Source organism: Glandiceps talaboti, chromosome 17 (assembly GCF_964340395.1).
Source record: "Glandiceps talaboti chromosome 17, keGlaTala1.1, whole genome shotgun sequence".
Taxonomy (NCBI): Eukaryota; Metazoa; Hemichordata; class Enteropneusta; family Spengelidae; genus Glandiceps; species Glandiceps talaboti.
In genome coordinates, this window is record NC_135565.1 from 12,311,742 (window position 1) to 12,333,511 (window position 21,770).

Here is a 21,770-nt window from a genome sequence, read left to right on the forward strand (position 1 = left end):
AAAAACCAGGAATACAGATAAATAACAATATAAAAACCTGGAATACAGATAAATAACAATGTAAAAACCTGGAATACAGATAAAATAACAATATAAAAACCAGGAATACAGATAAATAACAATGTAAAAACCTGGAATACAGATAAATAACAATATAAAAACCAGGAATACAGATAAATAACAATATAAAAACCTGAAATACAGATAAATAACAATGTAAAAACCAGGAATACAGATAAATAACAATGTAAAAACCAGGAATACAGATAAATAACAATATAAAACCTGAAATACAGATAAAATAACAATATAAAAACCTGAAATACAGATAAATAACAATGTAAAAACCTGGAATACAGATAAATAACAATATAAAAACCAGGAATACAGATAAATAACAATGTAAAAACCTGGAATACAGATAAAATAACAATGTAAAAACCTGGAATACAGATAAAATAACAATGTAAAAACCTGGAATACAGATAAATAACAATGTAAAAACCAGGAATACAGATAAATAACAATGTAAAAACCTGGAATACAGATAAAATAACAATGTAAAAACCTGGAATACAGATAAATAACTGTAAAAACCAGGAATACAGATAAATAATAATGTAAAAAACCTGGAATACAGATAAATAACAATATAAAAACCTGGAATACAGATAAATAACAATATAAAAACCTGGAATACAGATAAATAACAATGTAAAAACCAGGAATACAGATAAATAATAATGTAAAAAACCTGGAATACAGATAAATAACAATATGAAAACCTGGAATACAGATAAATAACAATGTAAAAAACCTGGAATACAGAAAAATAACAATGTAAAAACCTTGAATACAGAAAAATAACAATATAAAAACCTGGAATACAGATAAATAACAATATAAAAACCAGGAATACAGATAGAATAACAATATAAAAACCAGGAATACAGATAAAATAACAATATAAAAACCTGAAATACAGATAAATAACAATATAAAAACCAGGAATACAGATAAAATAACAATATAAAAACCTGGAATACAGATAAAATAACAACGTAAAAAACCAGGAATACAGATAAATAACAATGTAAAAAACCAGGAATGGAAACCCTAACTATTAAATGTCAGTCAGAACCCCTTCACTTGAATGATACATTGAAAATTTGTATGATATTGTCGTGATATCAAACTAAAAATAAAACCATGATAACAACATATGGTGACAATAAATAATACATATGTTATAAGCAATGCTGTGAAATATATCTCGTGTGAGACATTAATACAATAACATATACATAAATCCTTGCTAGTGAAAAATATTTGTGAAAAAATATGAAATATATGAAAATGTTTTACAATTGATTCAGCAGAGAAAATGTTATTGAATATAATTTAAAATAGGATTAATGAAATATACATAAGGATAATGTGATCAAACCTTTTTGAAAAAAAAAATGTGAACTCGTGAAATAAAGCAATATGTTACAATTGATTCAGCAGAGAAAATGTCATTGAAAATATACTTGATAAATATTGTGCATCATATCATATGAAAGAGACAATGATATGAAATATACATCAGCACTATGAAATAGAATTATTCGAAAAATAATTGAATTCTTTGGAAATATTTTACAAATGTAATCTATTCCGCAGAGAAAATATATCGTGAAATACATTTATATTTGATGAGAGACAATGAAATGTATTATAACCGATTGTGACTCATTATCCATACCATATGTGTAGCCATCTGGATTATGACATCATCATTCTATTGTTACATTGTATCAATTCAAGATGTCCCCAATTCCAATTTTAAAAAAATGTATTTTTAGTATAAAACAATTTATCACAGTAAAACCGAGACAAGAAAAGGGTAATTAAACTAATAGGAGAATTTGTTTTAAATTGACACCAATGAAATTAAATTTGAAGTAGTGTAATTATAATTTAATGATTTTATCGTGTGAGGACATTAGAGAGAAAAATAAAAATTAACTATATTTTTGTGACCCTATAGGTAGGGCTAAGGCTATGATGTTCCCACACAAAAAATTTGATGGTTCTCTTTATTTGTCTAAATTTTTACCAGCTTCATTGTCCATTGGTTGCATGTAGTATGTTTAAAGTGGTGGTATGGATGACAAATGTGTTTTTATTTCGGATTTTTAATTCATTAATGTTTATTGGCTTGAAAAAAATTGTGAAATGTATACAAATTCTATGTTTGGAACTCAATAAATTGCAAAAAAAATAAAAGATGTGACTATGTAAAATATTTTTTATTGTACGTACAATAACACCATTTACACACAAAAATTGTGTTATGATAATTGTAGCATGTCATGTTGGCATAGAGTACATACTATTGTTGACATTGTACATAGGTACCTTGCCAATGTAAATTGTCCCAGAATTTCCCTGTATCTGTAATATTCTCCTACCTTTACCCATAGACCCTTCACTGTGGAAGGTCTATGCTTCACCCAAAACATAATTTGGTATGTGTTTATGTAGCCTAGAAAAAAACTTAGCTATCTGGTTTGAAAATGTCCTTTTTCAGAATACCATCAAGCCAGTATGTTCAAATCACATCACAGCCTAGTCACTGGGCTACACAATTGTGGGCTGCACTGTCAAGCCGGTATGTTTGACTCAGATCCACAGCCTAATCACTGGGCTACACAATTGTGGGCCGCACTGTCAAGCCAGTATGTCGAGTCAGATGGGCTAGTGTTTATTACCTAGAGAGCAAGGTGAACACCACACAGTGAACAACACACAGCTTGCCCACAAACGATATTACCATTTTTCAATGAAAAACAACCTTTTTGTCATTCAATTAAATGAATCCTTGCTTTCTGTTCAGTTATCCTCTATGGGCATCGGAGGAACAGAAAGATAAAAAATGATGTCCTACACCACTTTAAACATATTGTTTATTATATCATTTAGAAGGGCAGAGACAATACAATTGTATGCTGTTGATGTCCATGATAAAGACCAATTCTGTATGTAATGTGATCATAGATCACATAAATCATACTAATATACTCTAAATCTAGATATTTCTGTCACTAGAAAAAATTCAATTTTACAATCTACAGCTAGTTCTCGTAGACTATTTTTTTTTTACTAATGACCAGACTGGTACATTGTGTTCACAAATAAGCAGGCATTTTAGTCACTTCTTGTATTTTTTGCGTTTTTATTTTCCACTTTAATAAGTAAACGTACATATTTTCACACTGGAAAATTTAGTATTTTTTGCAATCTTCAGCTAATTCGCAAAGACTAATTTTAACTAATTACCAGACTGGTACACTGTGTTCATGTACAATAAGGCATTGTAGTCACTACTAATTACCAGACTGGTACATTGTGTTGGTGTACAAGAATGTATTTTAATCACGACTTATTTTTACTAATTACCAGACTGGTACATTGTGTTCATGTGCAAGCAGGCATTTTAATTACTACTTATTTTCGCATTTTTGTTCTCAACCGAAATAAGCAGAAAATAAGTCATCAGTTAAAATTTCAAGCTTTACAGTAATTCGTTTACTTTGTGGATTATCTTAGAGATTCTTAGTGATCAATATAAATATTGCAAGGTACAGAATAGTATAACAGAAGCCCATGACGTGCAAGTGCAAGTGTGGTGTACTCTGGGTATTTGCACGAGTTAGTGCTTCCAGTGTTATGTGTGCCTGTACTTTCACAAGCGTAGCGAGCTCTTCCACTGTACAACGGTCCACAAAACTGATATCCAGGCCGTAAAGATTAATATGTATTTTACAATCATGATCATACAAACTAAACATCTCCATTGTAGCTGTATGTGTGGATGTAGTAAAATAAGGACAAGTACCCTGGATGACATCATTCAGATATGTATGAATTATTCATAAGTATGTTAATTAATTATTTAAACTGATGAATTAGAAATGAAGCTGCGAGGTCAGTGATAAGTTATTGAATTTATAAACGAAAAACAAAAATGAAAATAAAGTTTTATTCACAACTTACAATGTATATATTATGTATCACTCGAGACTTGGCAACTATGCTCAAGGGTAAGCCAGCTGAAACAAAATTAGAATTTAAGTATAATATATAAACAAAGCATTGCTACCATGTCTGCAGATATTACAAAGAAAGAAATGTGATGCCTGTCACAATGATAGATATAATCCTGAGTATTATAATAACAGCTGGTGAGATAGACTGACTGAACTGAACAAATAGGAGACGGAAACACAGTCAAACCACATGTATTCATTATATAAATTAATAACATAAATAATATTTTTCACCATATTCTGATGAGATGTAACAGAAAATAGGAGTCAAATCTGCATATATCTAAATGATGATGTGCTTTTGTTAGAAAATATAGAATATGGACAGGGGTGAACAAATCCACTGGTCCTGGGTCCGGGACTAGCAATTTTTTTGGGTGGACCACACAAATTTTACCTTGTCTGGTCCATCGGACCAGTACCTTACTGTTAATAACTACAATGTATGTTAAAAAGTCGTCTGAATATACAGATTCATAGGCAAGATTTAATGCTTCACATTAGCGGGACCTTGGACCTCTAATTCTTTCAGCAGGACCACTAGATTTTTTAAGGCACAGGAACCACCAGTTCACAAAACGATTTGTTCACCCCTGATACATGTAAATGATGTGCTTCTGGTAGGAAATTTAGAATATGGATTTAGAGAGAAGTTAAAATGACACAACAAGCTTCAGTATAATCTTCCTGTTATTACTCACATAAAACCTAGCATATTACTCAATGTATGCCTTCTATTAAAATTATGGTGCCCACCAAGAAATTGAATGTTTATGATGCACCTAGGCAGTAATATTCTATTGCAGGTACTGAGAACTCGTCATTGGCAAATTTTAATTATTCGGGGAAAAATGTGAAATATTCAGACATGTTCAATTTATATTAATTTGGCATATTAATATATATCTAAATGAGGCAATATATATTGAATAATTATATATGTTGTAATCTCATCCCCAGGACATAGAAAAAAACAACAACATTAAACCTGGTTTGATAAAATTTATAGCCATCTCAGAACATGTTTAATATTGTATATACATATAAATTATCACAATTCATGAATGCTAATGGTGTGCATTATAACATTGTCATTTATCATTATGGGTGTGAAAGCATGATTGATGTCTCTCTTGTCTGTATATATGTACATTTAATAAATCATTCTGTTGTACATTGATTAATTGATGTAAAACGTACTCTATATATTACAGCTTTTTCACTCACAACTAAGTTATATTGTGTATGTTTTGTACAGGACCGTTTGATGAATATTTTAATATGAAGTGTTCCATTTTGTCCAGCGTCAATGCTGCGAAGATATTTTTTTTGAGTATGAATATTGAATATTATTCGATACTTAAAGGTGCCCTAGGCAATATATATGTATATAATAATATATATAATAATAATACACACACACACACACACACACACACACACACACACACACACACACACACACACACACACACACACACACACACACACACACTCAGTACATGTGATATGTCTATGCAGGAATAAACTGCTCAAGACATATGAATGTAGAGCTGTAATATATATATAGAGATACTCCAAGTAACGACTTACAACATTCCTATTCTTTAGATTTAGTCTATAATGCTCTGCTACTAATATTGCATCGGGCACATCAGGTTCTCTCCAGTGAGATACTTCTATGAATACATATAATATACGTATATGTATACCGTTAGTCATCTGGTGATTGCAACAGAGTAAAGCAATAACTCCTCAATATCCTGCTTGATATTGTGATATATACACGTACCAGGTCAGTTTTCAGTTTCTAAATTTGAAACCTGTATGTTATTATTATTACAGGGGTTTTTCCGACGTAGCAGTAAAAGTGGAAAAGAATACTCCTGTCGTCATGGCAATGGTCAGTGCATGATTGGTAGAGTGAATCGGAATCGATGTCAGTTCTGTCGATACAAGAAATGTCTAGAAGTCGGCATGTCCAGAGAAGGTAGGTGTACTCCAATACTCAATTCAATTTATTGTCAATATAGTTTGATTACACTCAAGTAGTCTGCTTAGTCAGATTGCTATACACTTGCCAAACATTTAGTGTAGAGGCCCCAGGTACCCGTGGTACAAAATCATCACATTCTCTGAACCCCATCAAGCTCAATGAGAAATCTTGAACCAAAAGTTGTTCATGCAAATGAGCAAACCCCAACTATGAGAATAATGTAAATTGTATAAGTAGCATCCTAAGCTGACAAATATACTATATTTTGACATTTACATAATTGCCCCCCTCAGAATGCCAGAGATGGCACAAAACTAGCTATTGTTGTACTTGGATAAAACTTTTGGTCACCTAGCCTGCCTGACAGCAAACAAATGGTGATGAGTACAATTTATACTTTGGATAACTATTATTAATGTCAAAAGTCATCTAGCCCAAGCGTTATTTAACCAGCGGGCGCTAAGAAAAATAACACCTTTTGTTGTTGGTGAATTGAGATCAAGAAGGGAAAACCTGGGATGTGGTGACCATTTGTGATCATTTTGACCATGCACACATCCTTTCAGTACCTACCTTGTTCTGGAGTAACACTGAATAACTTTTGCTGTGATGTTTCAGGAATCTATATATTACATATTCTGATATAACATGTATTGACCATTGTTTAGCACTGTTGTTGCAATATTCACTAAAACACTGTATTGCAAGGAGGGCTCAAAATTAGCAGTAGTCCCATGTCCAAAGATTACAATGTTTGTCAAGGGGCTACTACAATGGTAGCCCTCTCAGGCTACCACTGATTATGCATGGTTTCAAGGATGGAAGATTTTTTGTGTTATTTTAATGACATACATGTATTTCCAATAGAGAAACTCTGCTTTCAGTTCAGGAATATGAGACTATTGGTCACCATCCTTTGACTACCAATTTTTGAACTTGGTAGCCCACTGAGACTACGAAAGAAAAAAGTTAATTTCAAGCCCAGTTGTATTCGATTATATATTCTGATATCGCATATATTGACCATTACAGCTGTCAGGGTAGGAAGAGTACCAACGCAACGACCAAACAGACCCAGACCAAAGATAGAGAAATCAATCGGGGACGTCGACATATCGGACTCTGAAAGCAGTGAAAGCAGCAAACCTGATACACAGCGGCCAATGAATGGACAGACGGTGGAGAAATCAGCTGAAGAAACGGCTGAACAGTTATTAAAAGCCAAACAAGCAGAGATGTATGAACTAGTTAGTGTAGTATCATACGCTTATCAAGTCACATGTCTATATAACAGTAAAAATGCACCAACACTCAGGAACAAGCCAGATGTAAGTATATTTCTGTTTCCATGGCAGCATACTTCTAACATATGTAATAATAATTGATCTCCATGTTATGCGAGTGTTTGGGATATTTGCACAGTTGATTGCAGTGTTAACTCGCTACACTCATGAAAGTACTGGTGCAGAGAACACTGCAAGCACTCAAAAAAATACTCCAAGTACAACACACTGCACTCGTGCGTCATGCGATTCTGTCATACAGTTCTATAATGTTTTTGATGTGTTTGACTTTCAGAAAGATACAACTACCTCAAATAGTGATTCAATGACCATAGATATCAACTCATCCATTGCATCAACAACTCCACTTTCTTCCAACGTTGACATAAACCAACAACACTGGGTACAGGTGGCCGATCTGATGACATCAGCAATACGTGGTCAGGTGGAATACGCCAAGGCAGTGCCAGGTTATAGGAACCTATCTCAGGAAGACCAGCTAATCCTACTCAAAGGCAGTTTCTTTGAGATTTGGCTTTTACGGATGGTGTCACTTTACCAGGCAGAGAAAGAGTATGGAGGTTCCAACGGTGATAATAGCAAGTTGTCGTTATGGAAGGATTTGTTAGGAATACTGGATCCTGATTTCAGCATTGCTGTCGCCACGTTTGCAGAATCTCTTAGTCAACTGCCAATGGTTGAAACAGAAACAGCATTGTTTGCTGGACTTTTACTCGCATGTAAAGGTAATGTGATCTACTACTACTAATATCAAGTTATAGGTAAACTAAGATAGTCACAAACTAAAACTGTTGTCGATATACTACTATAGGGAAGAAATCAATTTCAAGTTGGCGGTTCTGCAACCCAGTTTCCGGGGTATTCCAAAGCCTCCCCAACCGTTTGTGGTTTTGCTACTTTGTTACTGTGCATAATCATGAGACGCTCATTACCGCATGGCATGGCATAATGTATTCAGTGTGAATGGACGTCTGAATATAATCATATCATGATTGACCATGGTTGGGCCGCAGGAACTGGTTTGTTTCCGTATTATATACTGTGACAAGTATATTTTCATGAGATACATTTTGATACACCGACACACATTTTCCAGAAACTCAAGGACACACAGGTCAAGCTTATGTGTCAGCAACCACAAGATGTAGGTGTTTGTCGGCACAATCAAAACTGAAAATTGATTTCTTCCATAAGAAAATCAATCTATATGCAAATTAAGATAACTAAAAGCAAACTAAAATTATTGTCAATATACTAGTATGGCAGTCAAGCTATCAGTAAACTTAGACACAAACTAAAACTATTTTGCAACATGTTCATGTAAACTATAGTATAAATAAATGAACATTACTGTAATTCCACTCACAGGAGGGTAGCATCTCTGATAGTAGCCACATATTCAACCTCATTCAGTGTTTGCACTATCTTGATTACAGGGTGATTATATCCACATAACCAAGGCACCCACTTATGTAATCAACCACGTGCAACAAGTAGTTTTAGTTCGTGACTGTCTTAGTTTGCCAATAGCGTGTTTTCCATAGTCGTACCTCCATCCCATTTCTCTGAAGATAGGTGTCTGATAAAGATGAGAATTTTAGTACCATATTTCATTTTCGCAATACGTCATATTCTGGTTACTGAAGTTCCAGCGATTTGTCAGGCAAGCACCAGAAAGAGAGTCCACCAGATGTGCCAAACTGTTGTCATGGCAACTGGTTGCATGAAGCAGTGAATGAAATTTGTACAAAGAACTCACATTAGTGATTGGGCATGTTGTGATCACTGGTACTGTGGTAGTAAGTAAACCATGAATGGTAACTGCTGTCTGCTGTCTTTGTGCTACAATACTCCATTATAATCTGGTCCTCACTTCCTGCTATCAAATGACTTTTGAAGAGCACTCCTAGTGGCCAAACTGTGAAATCTTTTGTCTTTCCTGTAACCATATTACCTGGGTTCTGAAACCTTGTTGAGAACACAGCATGGATAGTTTATACCCACTGAACTGACATACTATATCCATGTACAAGCTGTTGTACAGAGTGTCAGTAATCACATAGTAATAGTATTATCTGCCATTACTAACAAAATATAATTAAAAAGTAAATATTAAAGATACTTCGAATATTTAAGATATTTAAAATTGTATCAGCTTGCCAAAATATAATATTATCGTTAAATAGAAGTATGCAAACATATTTCATTTTTATTATGAGCATAAATATGGTAGTTGTGCCAATCTCAATCAAGCAGTCATTCATCCACCACACACAAGGCACCGCTCTCTGATTATACAACAATAAAAAACACCAGTGCATTTGCTTGAATGAAGTGAGCCAAGGAAAGACTTCACACAAAGACAAAAATGGGGTGAAACAGTAATACAACTGTTACAAAAACACCGGTAAGAGCCTGTGATGTAGGTTCAGGTGAAGCTTTTATCACATTGTTTATATCTGGAAGTTATAATGTAGCAGTGATAGTTGGATTTAACAGCAATAATGTGCAGTGTTCTATCAGAAAATAGAATTATGGGATCCTGGAGCCATGTAGTGTTTCTGCTGTGATAGGTTAACCACATTAATTAAAATATAATATCTTTGCATAAACCTTGACTCAATCTTACTTAGGGAAGAAATCAATTTCAAGTTCGCAGTTCCGTGCCCGGTTTCAGCAGTGTCTTGCTTATGTGGATATAATCACCCTGATATCAAGATTTTATTGCAAATGGCGAAGACACAAAATAGGAAAATGAATGACCTGTCCTACATCATACATGTGTACATGTTTACTTCATGTACCACGACATGGATAAAGACCACAAAGTTAAAGACCACAAAGTTTACAAACTCAAATTGGAATTCAAAATGTAAAACATTATACTGTCTCGGCAAAACATAGTTTAAACTGGAAATTGTATTTACCAGTTTCTACTCGCAAATATCAATTAGTCATGCTCGATAAATTACAAACCATTGAAAAAATGTGGAAAATGTTTGTTATTGTACGTACAATAACAAACTTTTTTTTATTTACACTTTTTGCCTCTTTTTGCAATTTGTTGAGTACAAGGATGTGGTATAAGTTATTTTATGTTGTATTTTTTCAAGTAGAAAAACATATTATAGTTTTATAACATAAAATTCCAAAAATGAATACCTAATTTTAATCCATATGGTTACTTTAATGAGTTTGTCTTTGTTTCCCTATCTTATCAGATCGACCAGGCCTTGTGAACCCAGCCAGTGTGGAACAATTACAAGCTAAGTTTTTAGAAGCATTAAAAGTGCAACTGGAAGGCAATCATCCCCTAGATGCCAGTACTTTATTTAATCTCTTACTCAACAAAACTCAGGAGCTACAAGCACTCAACATAAAACACAGAGAGTATGTTCATCGGAACCACCAGCTATGGCCAAACGCACCCTTGCCAGCATTGTACGGAGAAATGATGGACCTAGCTGTCAATCCATAACATATCCCATGCATTTGAACTTCACAATCCCTACCTCAAAATGGTATGCTCTCACGACTACTGAGACACCTTTCTGTGATATTTTAGGCCAAGCCATTTTTGTGGAGGGTGGTGGCAAAACTGTGGAAGTGCTGGTGTCATGTCAGGGTGTAAACGTTATAGTACGTATGTATATCCACAGTTTCAAAAACCAGCTTTCATGTTTAACTTAGGACTATGCTGCATTTTTTATTTTTTTTTAGTTTCGAATTGCATTCCTTGCCATAAACCTAATTTAGATATCGCTTTCTCAATCATATCATACGATAAACTTCGAAAGAAATATAAAATTGATTAATTATGCAAGAATATTTTTGTTTTCGATTTGAAGACATGAAATAGCAAGTTGCCAGAGGTACCGTACTTGATTGCATTCGTCATCACACTCCAAACAAAGAAATCATATTATGAAAGTACAAAATGAATACATAAAGTCACACACCCATACTCCTAAAGTACAAAATGAATTTTGTGATCTGATATGCAACACATCACAATGAAGTGAACTTAAACATGCATTGTGTAACTATGGAAACCATTGAAGATGAGGATACATGTGATTAGCAATAAATAGTATGTTTTAAAACATTAACAGATAATGTTTAAGTCACATAGCTATGTTCTCATACTATAGTTTGTGTTATGGCTATGTTCTGAAAATGCTGGCACAAACTTGTCACATTACTATGTTCTGAAACATTTGGATGACACTCAATTCAAGTCACATAGCTATGTTCTTAGATCACAAACATACTGACATGACCAACTACTGAAAGTTGCAAACCTTCAGTCAACTTTTGATGTTAATTCAGTCAAATAACAAAGTTATGTTTTCGACCATAAACACAATGTCATGGCTGGTTTCCCAAAGTCACCTACCCAACTTAAAACTGCGGGTCACTTTACTTATGTCCTGTCACCTGACTTATGTTCTGTAACATAGTCGAGTCTCATAGTATGTTTTAAGGATGCAATCAATGTTTTTCATACTGACCACAAACTCTGTCACATGGCTATATTTTGAGAGTAAAATCAATTTACTATGTTCAGCATTACTAAACTGTGTCTTATAACTATGATCTGGATGTTATGATGTTATTTTATAGGGTAATATTGTAAAGTCACATAGCTATGTTTGGAGCCTACCAACACTAGTCATGTCATAGGTATGTTTTGATAGTGTAGTCAAGTTACATTGCTATGTTTGGAGCCTACAATGTAAGATGCATCATGGGTATGTTCTGATAATGTAGTCAAGTCACATTGCTATGTTTGAGCCTACCAACACAAGTCATGTCATCGATATGTTCTGATAATGTAGTCGAGTCACATAGCTATGTTCTGAGCCTGCTGACAGGAATCATACCATAGCTATAGTCTAGAAATCCCCAAAACACAATCATGTCACATGACTTTACAGAACAAGCAATGACATTGTCAAGTTACATAGTATAGGTTTTAAAAACCTCTACATGAACCGTTCCATCTCATAGGTATGATCTGAAAGGAAATGTTTTGCCGACTTCTTAATATCACAACTGTGTGAGGAAATTTAGACAATAATGTAGTGACAAAATGATGATGTCCTGACAGTACAAGGTTTTCAGTTATATCTCCAAACAGAGTACTAAAAGTGTGTCATATGAAAATGTCCAAGTATACACTTTTCAGGGAAAAAGTCTTAATTACCCATGCTGCACTTTGTTTAATAATAATCCATGCTTTTGTTTCACCCTGATAGATAATGTCCAGTGATTAAAATTGCAATTGCTATAACTGATATATTTACTTTCTTTGACTTACAATACTGTTCAAGAATTGTTTCCAGACTGAGTTCACTAAGGGTTATTACTCTAGGCAGGCTCTAGCATCCCACAAACTTGTAACTGGAAGTACACTATCACTTGTCCTAATGTTAACACCAGGGTAGCCATGAGTTGGTAACTGAAAAGGTCTGTGCATCACTGGCCCTGTGTTAACTCAAGGTTACAAGCTAGCTCAGTACTAACACAAGTCTAGCCAAGGCAAGAGTTAATACCTTCACCCGCCCTGGCTAGTCACATGTGTAGACATTAACCTAACACCTGGCTAGCAAATCATGTTTGTTTCATCATTATACCGCCATGGTTTCATCTTGATGGGAGTGTGACATCCAGAGAAAGCCGTTGTGGGAGGTAACTGAATTGCTAAGAGAAAATGTTTCAGTAACATCTATTGCAGCAATATACTTCACCCTCAATGAATTACGTATGTCAATGACGTTTATATATGAAACATTTTGGAAGTAAATTTACTATTGTAGTAGTTACATGGTTAATAAGGTCATTTAAAACTGATATCCGACCAGGAAAGTAACAATGTTCATAGATTTGTCTGCATCTGAACCTGACGTGAATGTCGCCGCTATGTATAGTAATCGGAAAGTAAAGGATACAGCAATGAAAGTATAATTAGTTCTAGGCGACTAAGAAACGTAAGAAGTGTACCTTCCAGTCGATTATTAACATTTTAATTAAATTGACGATCATATTTTTAACCTTCTCAATAAAATGATCCAACCTTCATGTTTTGTATACGAGTAAAAATAAAGTCACAAAATACAAAATTAAATTAATTGATCATTTTTTGACACCATTCAATAAATTGATTTGACATTCATATTTTTTATATGGGTAAAAATGAAATTATAAAATACATCTCAAAATAATCAAAAATCACAGTTTTGGCGCACATGAATTTAATGATTAAATTACTCCTATTCCATCCATAGAAAGTCAAGCGATAAATCTAATAGTTATGATTATGATTTTGCTGCAAAAACTAGCCATCTTATCAAACTCCCAGTACTAGAGAGAAAACCCATAACTTGTCATAGTTTTTAATCTGTTATCGTAAAATTGATACAGGATGGACGTTTTTTTCATGTTCGCTATATCGCCATATTACAGTTATGCTGCAGTTAAAGACACCAAGGATACCAAACTTACTACCTCTGTTAAAACTATAAAGTTTATACCCACAAATGTAACAACTCCCCTCATCTCTCTCTTGTTTTAGTACGTGCCAGTTATTTTTACACTAAATGGATGATCCATTTAACAAAGAAGGGGTGATAAGGCTTCATTATTTGAGGGTGGGGGGGTGACGGGTTCATTACTTGAAGGGGTCGCGGGTTCATTATTTCAGAACATATGAGAAGAATAGTTGATATTTAGATCTCATGGATAATACTCTCTCTTATAAAGCAGTGAGGGATATTACATGCAAACACATCGAATAGTCATATTCAGAACTTATGAGTACGCTACCTTTAACCAATAATCAAACTTTTCATATTACATAGATTCATATTTTCATATTTTATGAACGAAAGGCTCAACTTGACAACTCCCTTCTCATTTTAAGGTGGAGAGGACATACAGCTGTTACCATGACAACTAAAGTTTTAGTGTTTACACATTATGGTGAGATTTGCTATAATCGTAAACCTTCTTTCTGTGGATATTCATACTTGTAATTTTTTGAGGAGTTGGTCTGGAAATCTCCCAATTCTTCAGGTGTATGGGACATAAGGCTATCACCATGACAACGACATAATACACATTTGAACACTGGTGAACTGTAGAACCTTTTGAAGCTAGACTTACCTAGTTTTTTATACAGTAATTAGTACACGTTATTTGAATTTTTTTTGAAAGACCAAACACAACTTTGAATTTTATACTGTTTGAAACAAAACAAACGAATCAGGAGTACACTTGGGTGCTAAACAAATTAACGAAGTTTATAAAACCTCAGAATAGTACTGGGTATCTTTCTGTATTAATTAATTAATTGATAACAATTACGATATTTGAATGGGTGTCATGACAACAAGGAGCTTTACGTGAATCCATTGTATTGTTTATGGTGATTCAGAATAGTCATTCTTATCAATCTCTTATCGCCAAAAATGATGATTTTTTCGATAACTTTTGAAAGTTGCGATGCATTCATGACTTTTCAGCAGGACCTTTTGTTATTGTAATTGCAGTGAAAGTATAACAATATTCATTATCAAAGTAATAAAGATTGTTTTTGTAAACGATAAAGGTGTTGGGTAAATATACCATCACACCAGTAAAGCCTGCAATATCTTAAACATATATGCTTTAGGGATATCTACCTCTAGGGGGCGCTATTTCATACCTAGGAATTTTATAATCTTAACTCTCAGGGACCCTCAAGACACTAACAAAATGTTTTATATTTTCCCAAAATCAGTAGTGTACTATTTTCACATAAAAATAATGAAAAAAACTCAGAGCACACTTGCTTCCCATTCATTAACTTCCCTCAATGAATACTAAAAGCAATATTTTTATTTTGCAAAAAAAATAGGGGTGTATTTTCACGACATCCTAATTTTGATGTACCCGGTACTTTGAGGCACTGTAAGGCTGCTCATTCTATAGTGCAAACTTTTTTCTCTCATTTTCAAAAGGCAGTTCATGTACATACACACAGATTTTTTTCTTCTTTACATACATAAGTATTCTTTACTATGGATATCAAATATCTTCTTTTTCGTATTTGTCATTTATAGTATGTTGAGTAGAAATTTGTAGTCTTCTCAGCTTTATCTCGATGTCTTGTATGGATTTACCTGAATGGTGATTAATTGGTGGCAATATGGCTTTTTATACCACCTTCAGTGATTGGCTTAGACTGTGTCACATGGTATGGACTATTGACCTGTAGTGACCTCAATTTGCATACAGAGGGCAACATTTGTTTTCTGTTTTCCCTAGGGCGCTGTTACAGTAGCACAAGACTATAGTCCTACCAGAGATTTTCTTTCACTCTGGAAAGAATATATGCCTGGGATTGTGATGTGTTGTAAAACACTTACTGCCTTGCCGGATTCGGGCACTAGTAGATATCATATTATCTCTCATGCTGTTATGTAGCAACTATTTCCTTCGGCTTTCAGCCTTGGGACATCGTTGCTGCATAACAACCCATGACACACAGTAACTGTCATCTACTAGTGCCCTCTTAGCCAGGCAGTAAGTGTATAATATTTGCATTTATCAAATATTTCTGTAACTACTGTACAATTGAGGAACATGGTATCATTTTGATGACTAAGTACAGTAATGTATGTATTCTGAAAATACCAGGACGTATAGAAAAAAATGTTTAGAATTCAGTTCTGTGTGATTGCGCTCCACTTGAGAGCTATTTGTGTCTCATCACAAGTACTGCTGCAATAAACTTTATTTTCATTGTTGGAAAGTTAGCCATAAATTTTACCTACCAGATAGTCACTTTACCGATTGCTGCACAGCGCCATCTAGTGGTGAGTGGTGTACTACAGCTCTTTATCAAAGCCATTGTCATTCAGATCACGTCTGTCAAAGCCACAACACTTTTCACCAAATCATCAAAAACATTTTTCAATTTACACACATTGTACTTTTTGTGATGGAAAACTGACTTTTTAAGATGGAACTTTACGGAGGATTTCATGACGAACTTTTAACAGGTTAGAGTAGTATTTTCTTGTGAAGTCAAATAGTAAAGATATTTCTTTTGACAGTCTAGCACTTGATTTGCATATTATTAAGTTATCTTTGTATTTGACCTGAACTGTCAAAGGTTAAAGGTCAAGATTGGAAGCCATATTTGTTGGTGTATTTTTGATTGGAAAGTGTGTGTGTAGCTCTTTTTCTGCATATTTGGTGGAGTACTATTAATGAATGTACATGTTGTATAATGTGTAGCTCGATATTGTAATTGGTGGTTGTCACTTTGTACATAAAAACTGGATATTATGTTGTGCCATACCAAACACATACTTAGTATAATAGGAATGTACAGCGTTGCGAAATCATGGAGTACATGACTGAAAACTCAATTTTTTAGCTCTCAAGTTCTTATTTCTTTGACTTTGTAACTGGGATTCCACCTATGTCCAGTCTCCCTACCATCATACTATAGTGTGAAATACATTTGTATAGGTGTGTAGATGTGAATGATCATGAAGAGCGCCACCAATGACTTTTTTCAGTCAACTCTCAGTCTTCAGACTACATCTATTCGATGTAGAAAATGTAACATTGGAAAATTCTGATTCAGAATTCATGGAAATGAGTTAGATTCAGTTCAAGTCATTGGGAAGAAAGATACACCAAAATAGTATGATTCATAACCAAATATATTTAGATGTTTCGAAAATGTATTGTAACATTTGCTGCAGTACCTACAACTCGTGCACAAGACTTTATGTGTCATGCTCCGTGACAGAATGTGTAACTCATTGAAGGTGACAACCCCGAACCGCTATACAGGTTGTGGTATTGCCCGAAATCATAACGAATGAAATTATTCGTAAAAAGATTGGTATTAATATTACAGAGTGCAATAGTACAATGCAATATACGTATCCATGGAAACATTGTGTATAAATTGTAGCAAAATAAAATTGCTACAGTGTGATCCAAATTTGTCAACAATTTTCAATCAGTGTATCATTGTGATATTTTTGTTACAAGTTAACTACACATAACTCAATAATACTTTGTACTTTTTTATCAAAAAAAACAAAATTTTTGTGTCCAAAATACTTCATAATGATATATATCTTCAATATGAACTCTAAAGTTTGTACAGATGTAAACAGAATTATTTCATGAATGAAATGGCGTTTGGGAGATTCTTAAAGTGGCCATATGATAAGGATTGGGGTTTTTTCGATTTTTTTCGATGACACAACATAGACCAAATATGTTTACATTGCAAAAAGCTAAAAAATGTGTAAAAAGTTTTGTTATTATACGTACAATAACAAAGCATTTTACACATTTTTTTGTTATCTTTTGTCAATTATTGAGATACAAACAAGGACTTTTATAAATTAAAAATGCAAAATAAATACCCCCTCCTCATCATATGGTCACTTTAAAGCCACTCACAGAAGAAAAATGTGAAGCTGAGAATCTTAACTGGTCAGACACTTGCATTTCTTTATCCAAATTGCATCAGTAGACTCCATAAAAAAAACTAGATTGGGTCAGGTTACCGCAACCAAATATTTTTTTGGAGTAACTGATTCCTTTGTTTTGGGTATGTAACATAATGGTTGACATCTATTGAGCAATTCCTGGAAACCTTGATATTTTCACTACTAGAAAATTATGCAATTTTACAGCCCAAAGCTAGTTCTCTCAAAGACCAATTTTATAAACTATTAGACTGGTACATTATGTTTGTGTACGAGAGGCCATTTTAGTCACTGCTTATGTTTGCGTTTTTGTTGTTAACCGAAATAAGCAGAAATAAGCCTTTAGCGAAAATTTCTAGATTGGCAGTATTGTTCATGGCTTCAAGAATGAATATGACAGTTAAGTATAGGAACAGTGAATTGGAAACATTGAGTGGTCACAGTCCATAGTAAACAGATCGAAATCTGTCGTTCGTCTCCGATTTACCATCAATACTATATTGTACTGTCATGTAGACCTATTTCTGTGATATGATCAAACCCTGACCAGTGTGTTAATTTATATCCCCAGTTACCATTCCCATTACGACCAAATCAGAAAACATGTGTGACTACATACATGTTGAAAAAAAATGCAATTTTGATATCGCAAGTTCCGAAAATCTGTTACCATCATGTCAGGTGAAGGTATCTTTAATAATCAGTGTAAAGAAGTGCAAATACCACAGACCATATAAATCGGTACTCCTACATATTTCTTGTAAAACATACCAACATAGTCATTTATTGGTTGAGTGGACGGCCACCATTTCCTTAACAAATTCACCTTTTCAAGCTTTTGCAAAAAGTTCAAGCTTATCATTTTTGAAGAACAAGAAAAAAAACTGCTGCTCTGCTGTAACTTCAAAAATATACTGTATGTTTTATACAGTGCAAAGAAATTATCGTTACCATAGTAATTTATCAATATATCATTTGATCTGATTTTCTGTCACCAATTAACTTGACTTCACATTAGGGGACAAGATGGCTAGTATTAAATGACTCTAATCTTAAAAATCAATTTTTTTACCAATGTGCAGGGTCAAAGGTCGACTTACTTTGAATTATTTGGGTCAAAGGTCAAGTTACACTGAACCTGACTGACCTGTTTGGGGTCAAATTACTGAGCCTGGCATTGAACTATTGTGGGTCAAAAGTCAAATTACTGAATCTTTCAGAACTGTTTTCGGTCAAAGGTCAGATTACACTGAACCTCGCGTTGAATTATTGTGGGTCAAAGGTCAAATTACTGAACCTTCCAACTGTTTGGGTCAAAGGTCAAATTACACTGAACTGTATTGAACAAGTCTTTAATAAGTATGATGTGCACGTTAACCAAATGCTGTGAGTGAATTTGTCTTGTTATTTTCCTTTACAACATAAGAAATATTTTTATGAAATGTAATGTTTTTAGTTGCCAGTATATGATCTGTGTAGTTTTTGTCCCAAGTTTTCTGTTCTGTGTTTAGTTTATATTTTTTCATACGGGTATTTTCTTGGTAGTTTTTGGCAGTGGTATGGAAGCCAGCATGTGTAGATTTAGAATCAATCATTTCAGTGTTCTCATTTCTTACAACAAAAAAACAAGAAATAAAACTAAATGATTATGAACATTATCTTGTGGTGAATTGAGTACTATTTTCATCCTGTGCTGTACCATAGACAGGGGGGAGAATATGTCTATGAATTCCATAGAGGGGGGGGGATTTGTCTATGAATTCCATAGACAGGGGGGAGAATCTGCCTATGAGTTCTATAGACGGGGGAGAGAATCTGTATGAATCCCATAGACAGGGGAGAGAATATGTCTATGTATTCCATAGACAAGGGAGAGAATATGTCTATGAATTCCATAGACGGGGGGGGGGGGGGGGGGGGGGGGGGATTTGTCTATGAATTCCATACACAGGGGGAGAGAATATGTCTATGAATTCCATAGACAGGGGGAGAATATGTCTATGAATTCCATAAACAGGGGGGGGGGATTTATCTATGAATTCCATAGACGGGGGGGGGGGGGGGGGGATTTGTCTGAATTCCATACACAGGGGGGAGAATCTGTCTATGAATTCCATACACAGGGGGAGAATATGTCTGAATTCCATAAACAGGGGGGGGGGGGGGGATTTGTCTATGAATTCCATAGACGGGGGGGATTTGTCTATGAATTCCATACACAGGGGGGAGAGAATCTGTCTATGAATTCCATAGACGGGGAGAATATGTCTATGAATTCCATACACAGGGGGGAGAATCTGTCTATGAATTCCATACACAGGGGAAAGAATCTGTCTATGAATTCCATACACAGGGGAGAGATTTGCATGTGTGTGTGTGATGCTCCATGTACGAGATGGAGATTTTGGTATTCTGAAATGTTTAAGGGTATATAAATTTTATTGTTACACAAAACATACACACAAAGTAAAGACGTCCTTGGTGTTGTTATTTTAATCAGTAATAACCTGGTTTTAACTTGTTTTCCTACTAGAGAAAAAGAATCCCACACACCAATGGGTAGAGATTGAATATCTCGTACTCATGAGATATTCAATCTGAGCCCATTGGGGTGTGGGATTCTACGTAGTATCACCTTGGTATATCGCCCTGTGGTGTATGAGTTAGAGCGTCAAAAATTGGAAATGTCAGGAACTTGGTTGTCACATCCATTCCCCGGAACATCTCTGAGTAAAACTTACAAGCACCCTCTCCCTCCCCAAGAGTATCACCAGATTATTTGAGACCACGACAAGTATAATGAAGCCTGCGAGATGATGAGAAGGCTGCTATTAATGGGGGTGGTCAATTTTAACTGACTGTGGGAGCTTTTTCTGAAGTTGAACATGGTTTTCTGAACCTACCTCTCCCCCCCCCCCACCAGCTCCAATGACCAAAGTCAAAGTGACCCCCCTCCTCCCAGGAAAAACCACATTTTCCAAAATGATACCATCCTCCAAAGTGTAAGATATGTCTAATCCTAACCCTATTCTGACATACAACCAGTCATTCTTGAATTAGTAATACTATATACCAAATACTGAATGGTAACATTCTTATTTTAGAAATAGTACAAATGGCGCATGCACATGTGGACTGGGGAGGGTGTGGGATGGGGAATGCCCCTCTCGTGCAGTACTGAGAAAATTTTGACAAACTACAGTTGTCCTGAAGTCGTTTTACGGCACCAAAAGGACAAATGCACTTCTTGGTTTCCAAAATGACCCCACCTCCCTTCAAGCGGTATTCTTCAAACTGTATTTTCCAAAATGACCCCACAACACCACCACCACTAAAAACGCCGCCCTTCCCAAACAAAGTCTAGTTCACAGACACTCGAATCAATCTGTATGATTTTTTTTAAATGTAAAGTAAATATTTACAATACATTTGTTTTTTAAATCATACAGATTGATTCGAGTGCCTGTGGACTAGTTCCTATACAGTATCGTTACCATTTACAACTCCACTCAGAGTTAGAAACCACGTTGACATCCAGACTAGTTAAATATGACCGCTCCCTAAATCGTAGTCGTAACGCGGGAAGAGTTTTAAACACAAATGCTGACTACTCATTTTGGCGTCTCATCGCTGAAGTTCCGAATTACTACGACCTGTATATTACCCCGCATTGCCACACGTTTAATAATGCATAACACAACAATCACATGCACAGTTATACTCAGTTACGAAGAGTTAAATGAAATGTCCAGGTAAGTTCCAGAAATTTCTCAAACCAAACAGTACCGCGAAACGTGTACGTCACACAGTGTAGATGGATATCAGCCAAATGAGCGCCGAGATCAAAGTTTAACCCTTACGTCATTTTGCACCA

General features: G+C 34.7%; 1 protein-coding gene across 1 annotated transcript in view; it reads left to right on the top strand.

Moving 5' to 3' along the window:
- The window catches only part of LOC144448075 (putative nuclear hormone receptor HR3), a 40,847-nt gene extending 29,721 nt beyond the window's left edge, over positions 1-11,126 (top strand). Inside the window, exons 3-6 of the mRNA XM_078138225.1 lie at positions 5,940-6,084; positions 7,123-7,418; positions 7,669-8,119; positions 10,616-11,126. Of these exons, the coding sequence (XP_077994351.1) occupies positions 5,940-6,084; positions 7,123-7,418; positions 7,669-8,119; positions 10,616-10,872 (1,149 nt within the window). The 3' untranslated portion in view covers positions 10,873-11,126. The remainder of the gene's footprint in view (positions 1-5,939; positions 6,085-7,122; positions 7,419-7,668; positions 8,120-10,615) is intronic.
- The last annotated feature ends 10,644 nt before the right edge of the window (positions 11,127-21,770 follow it).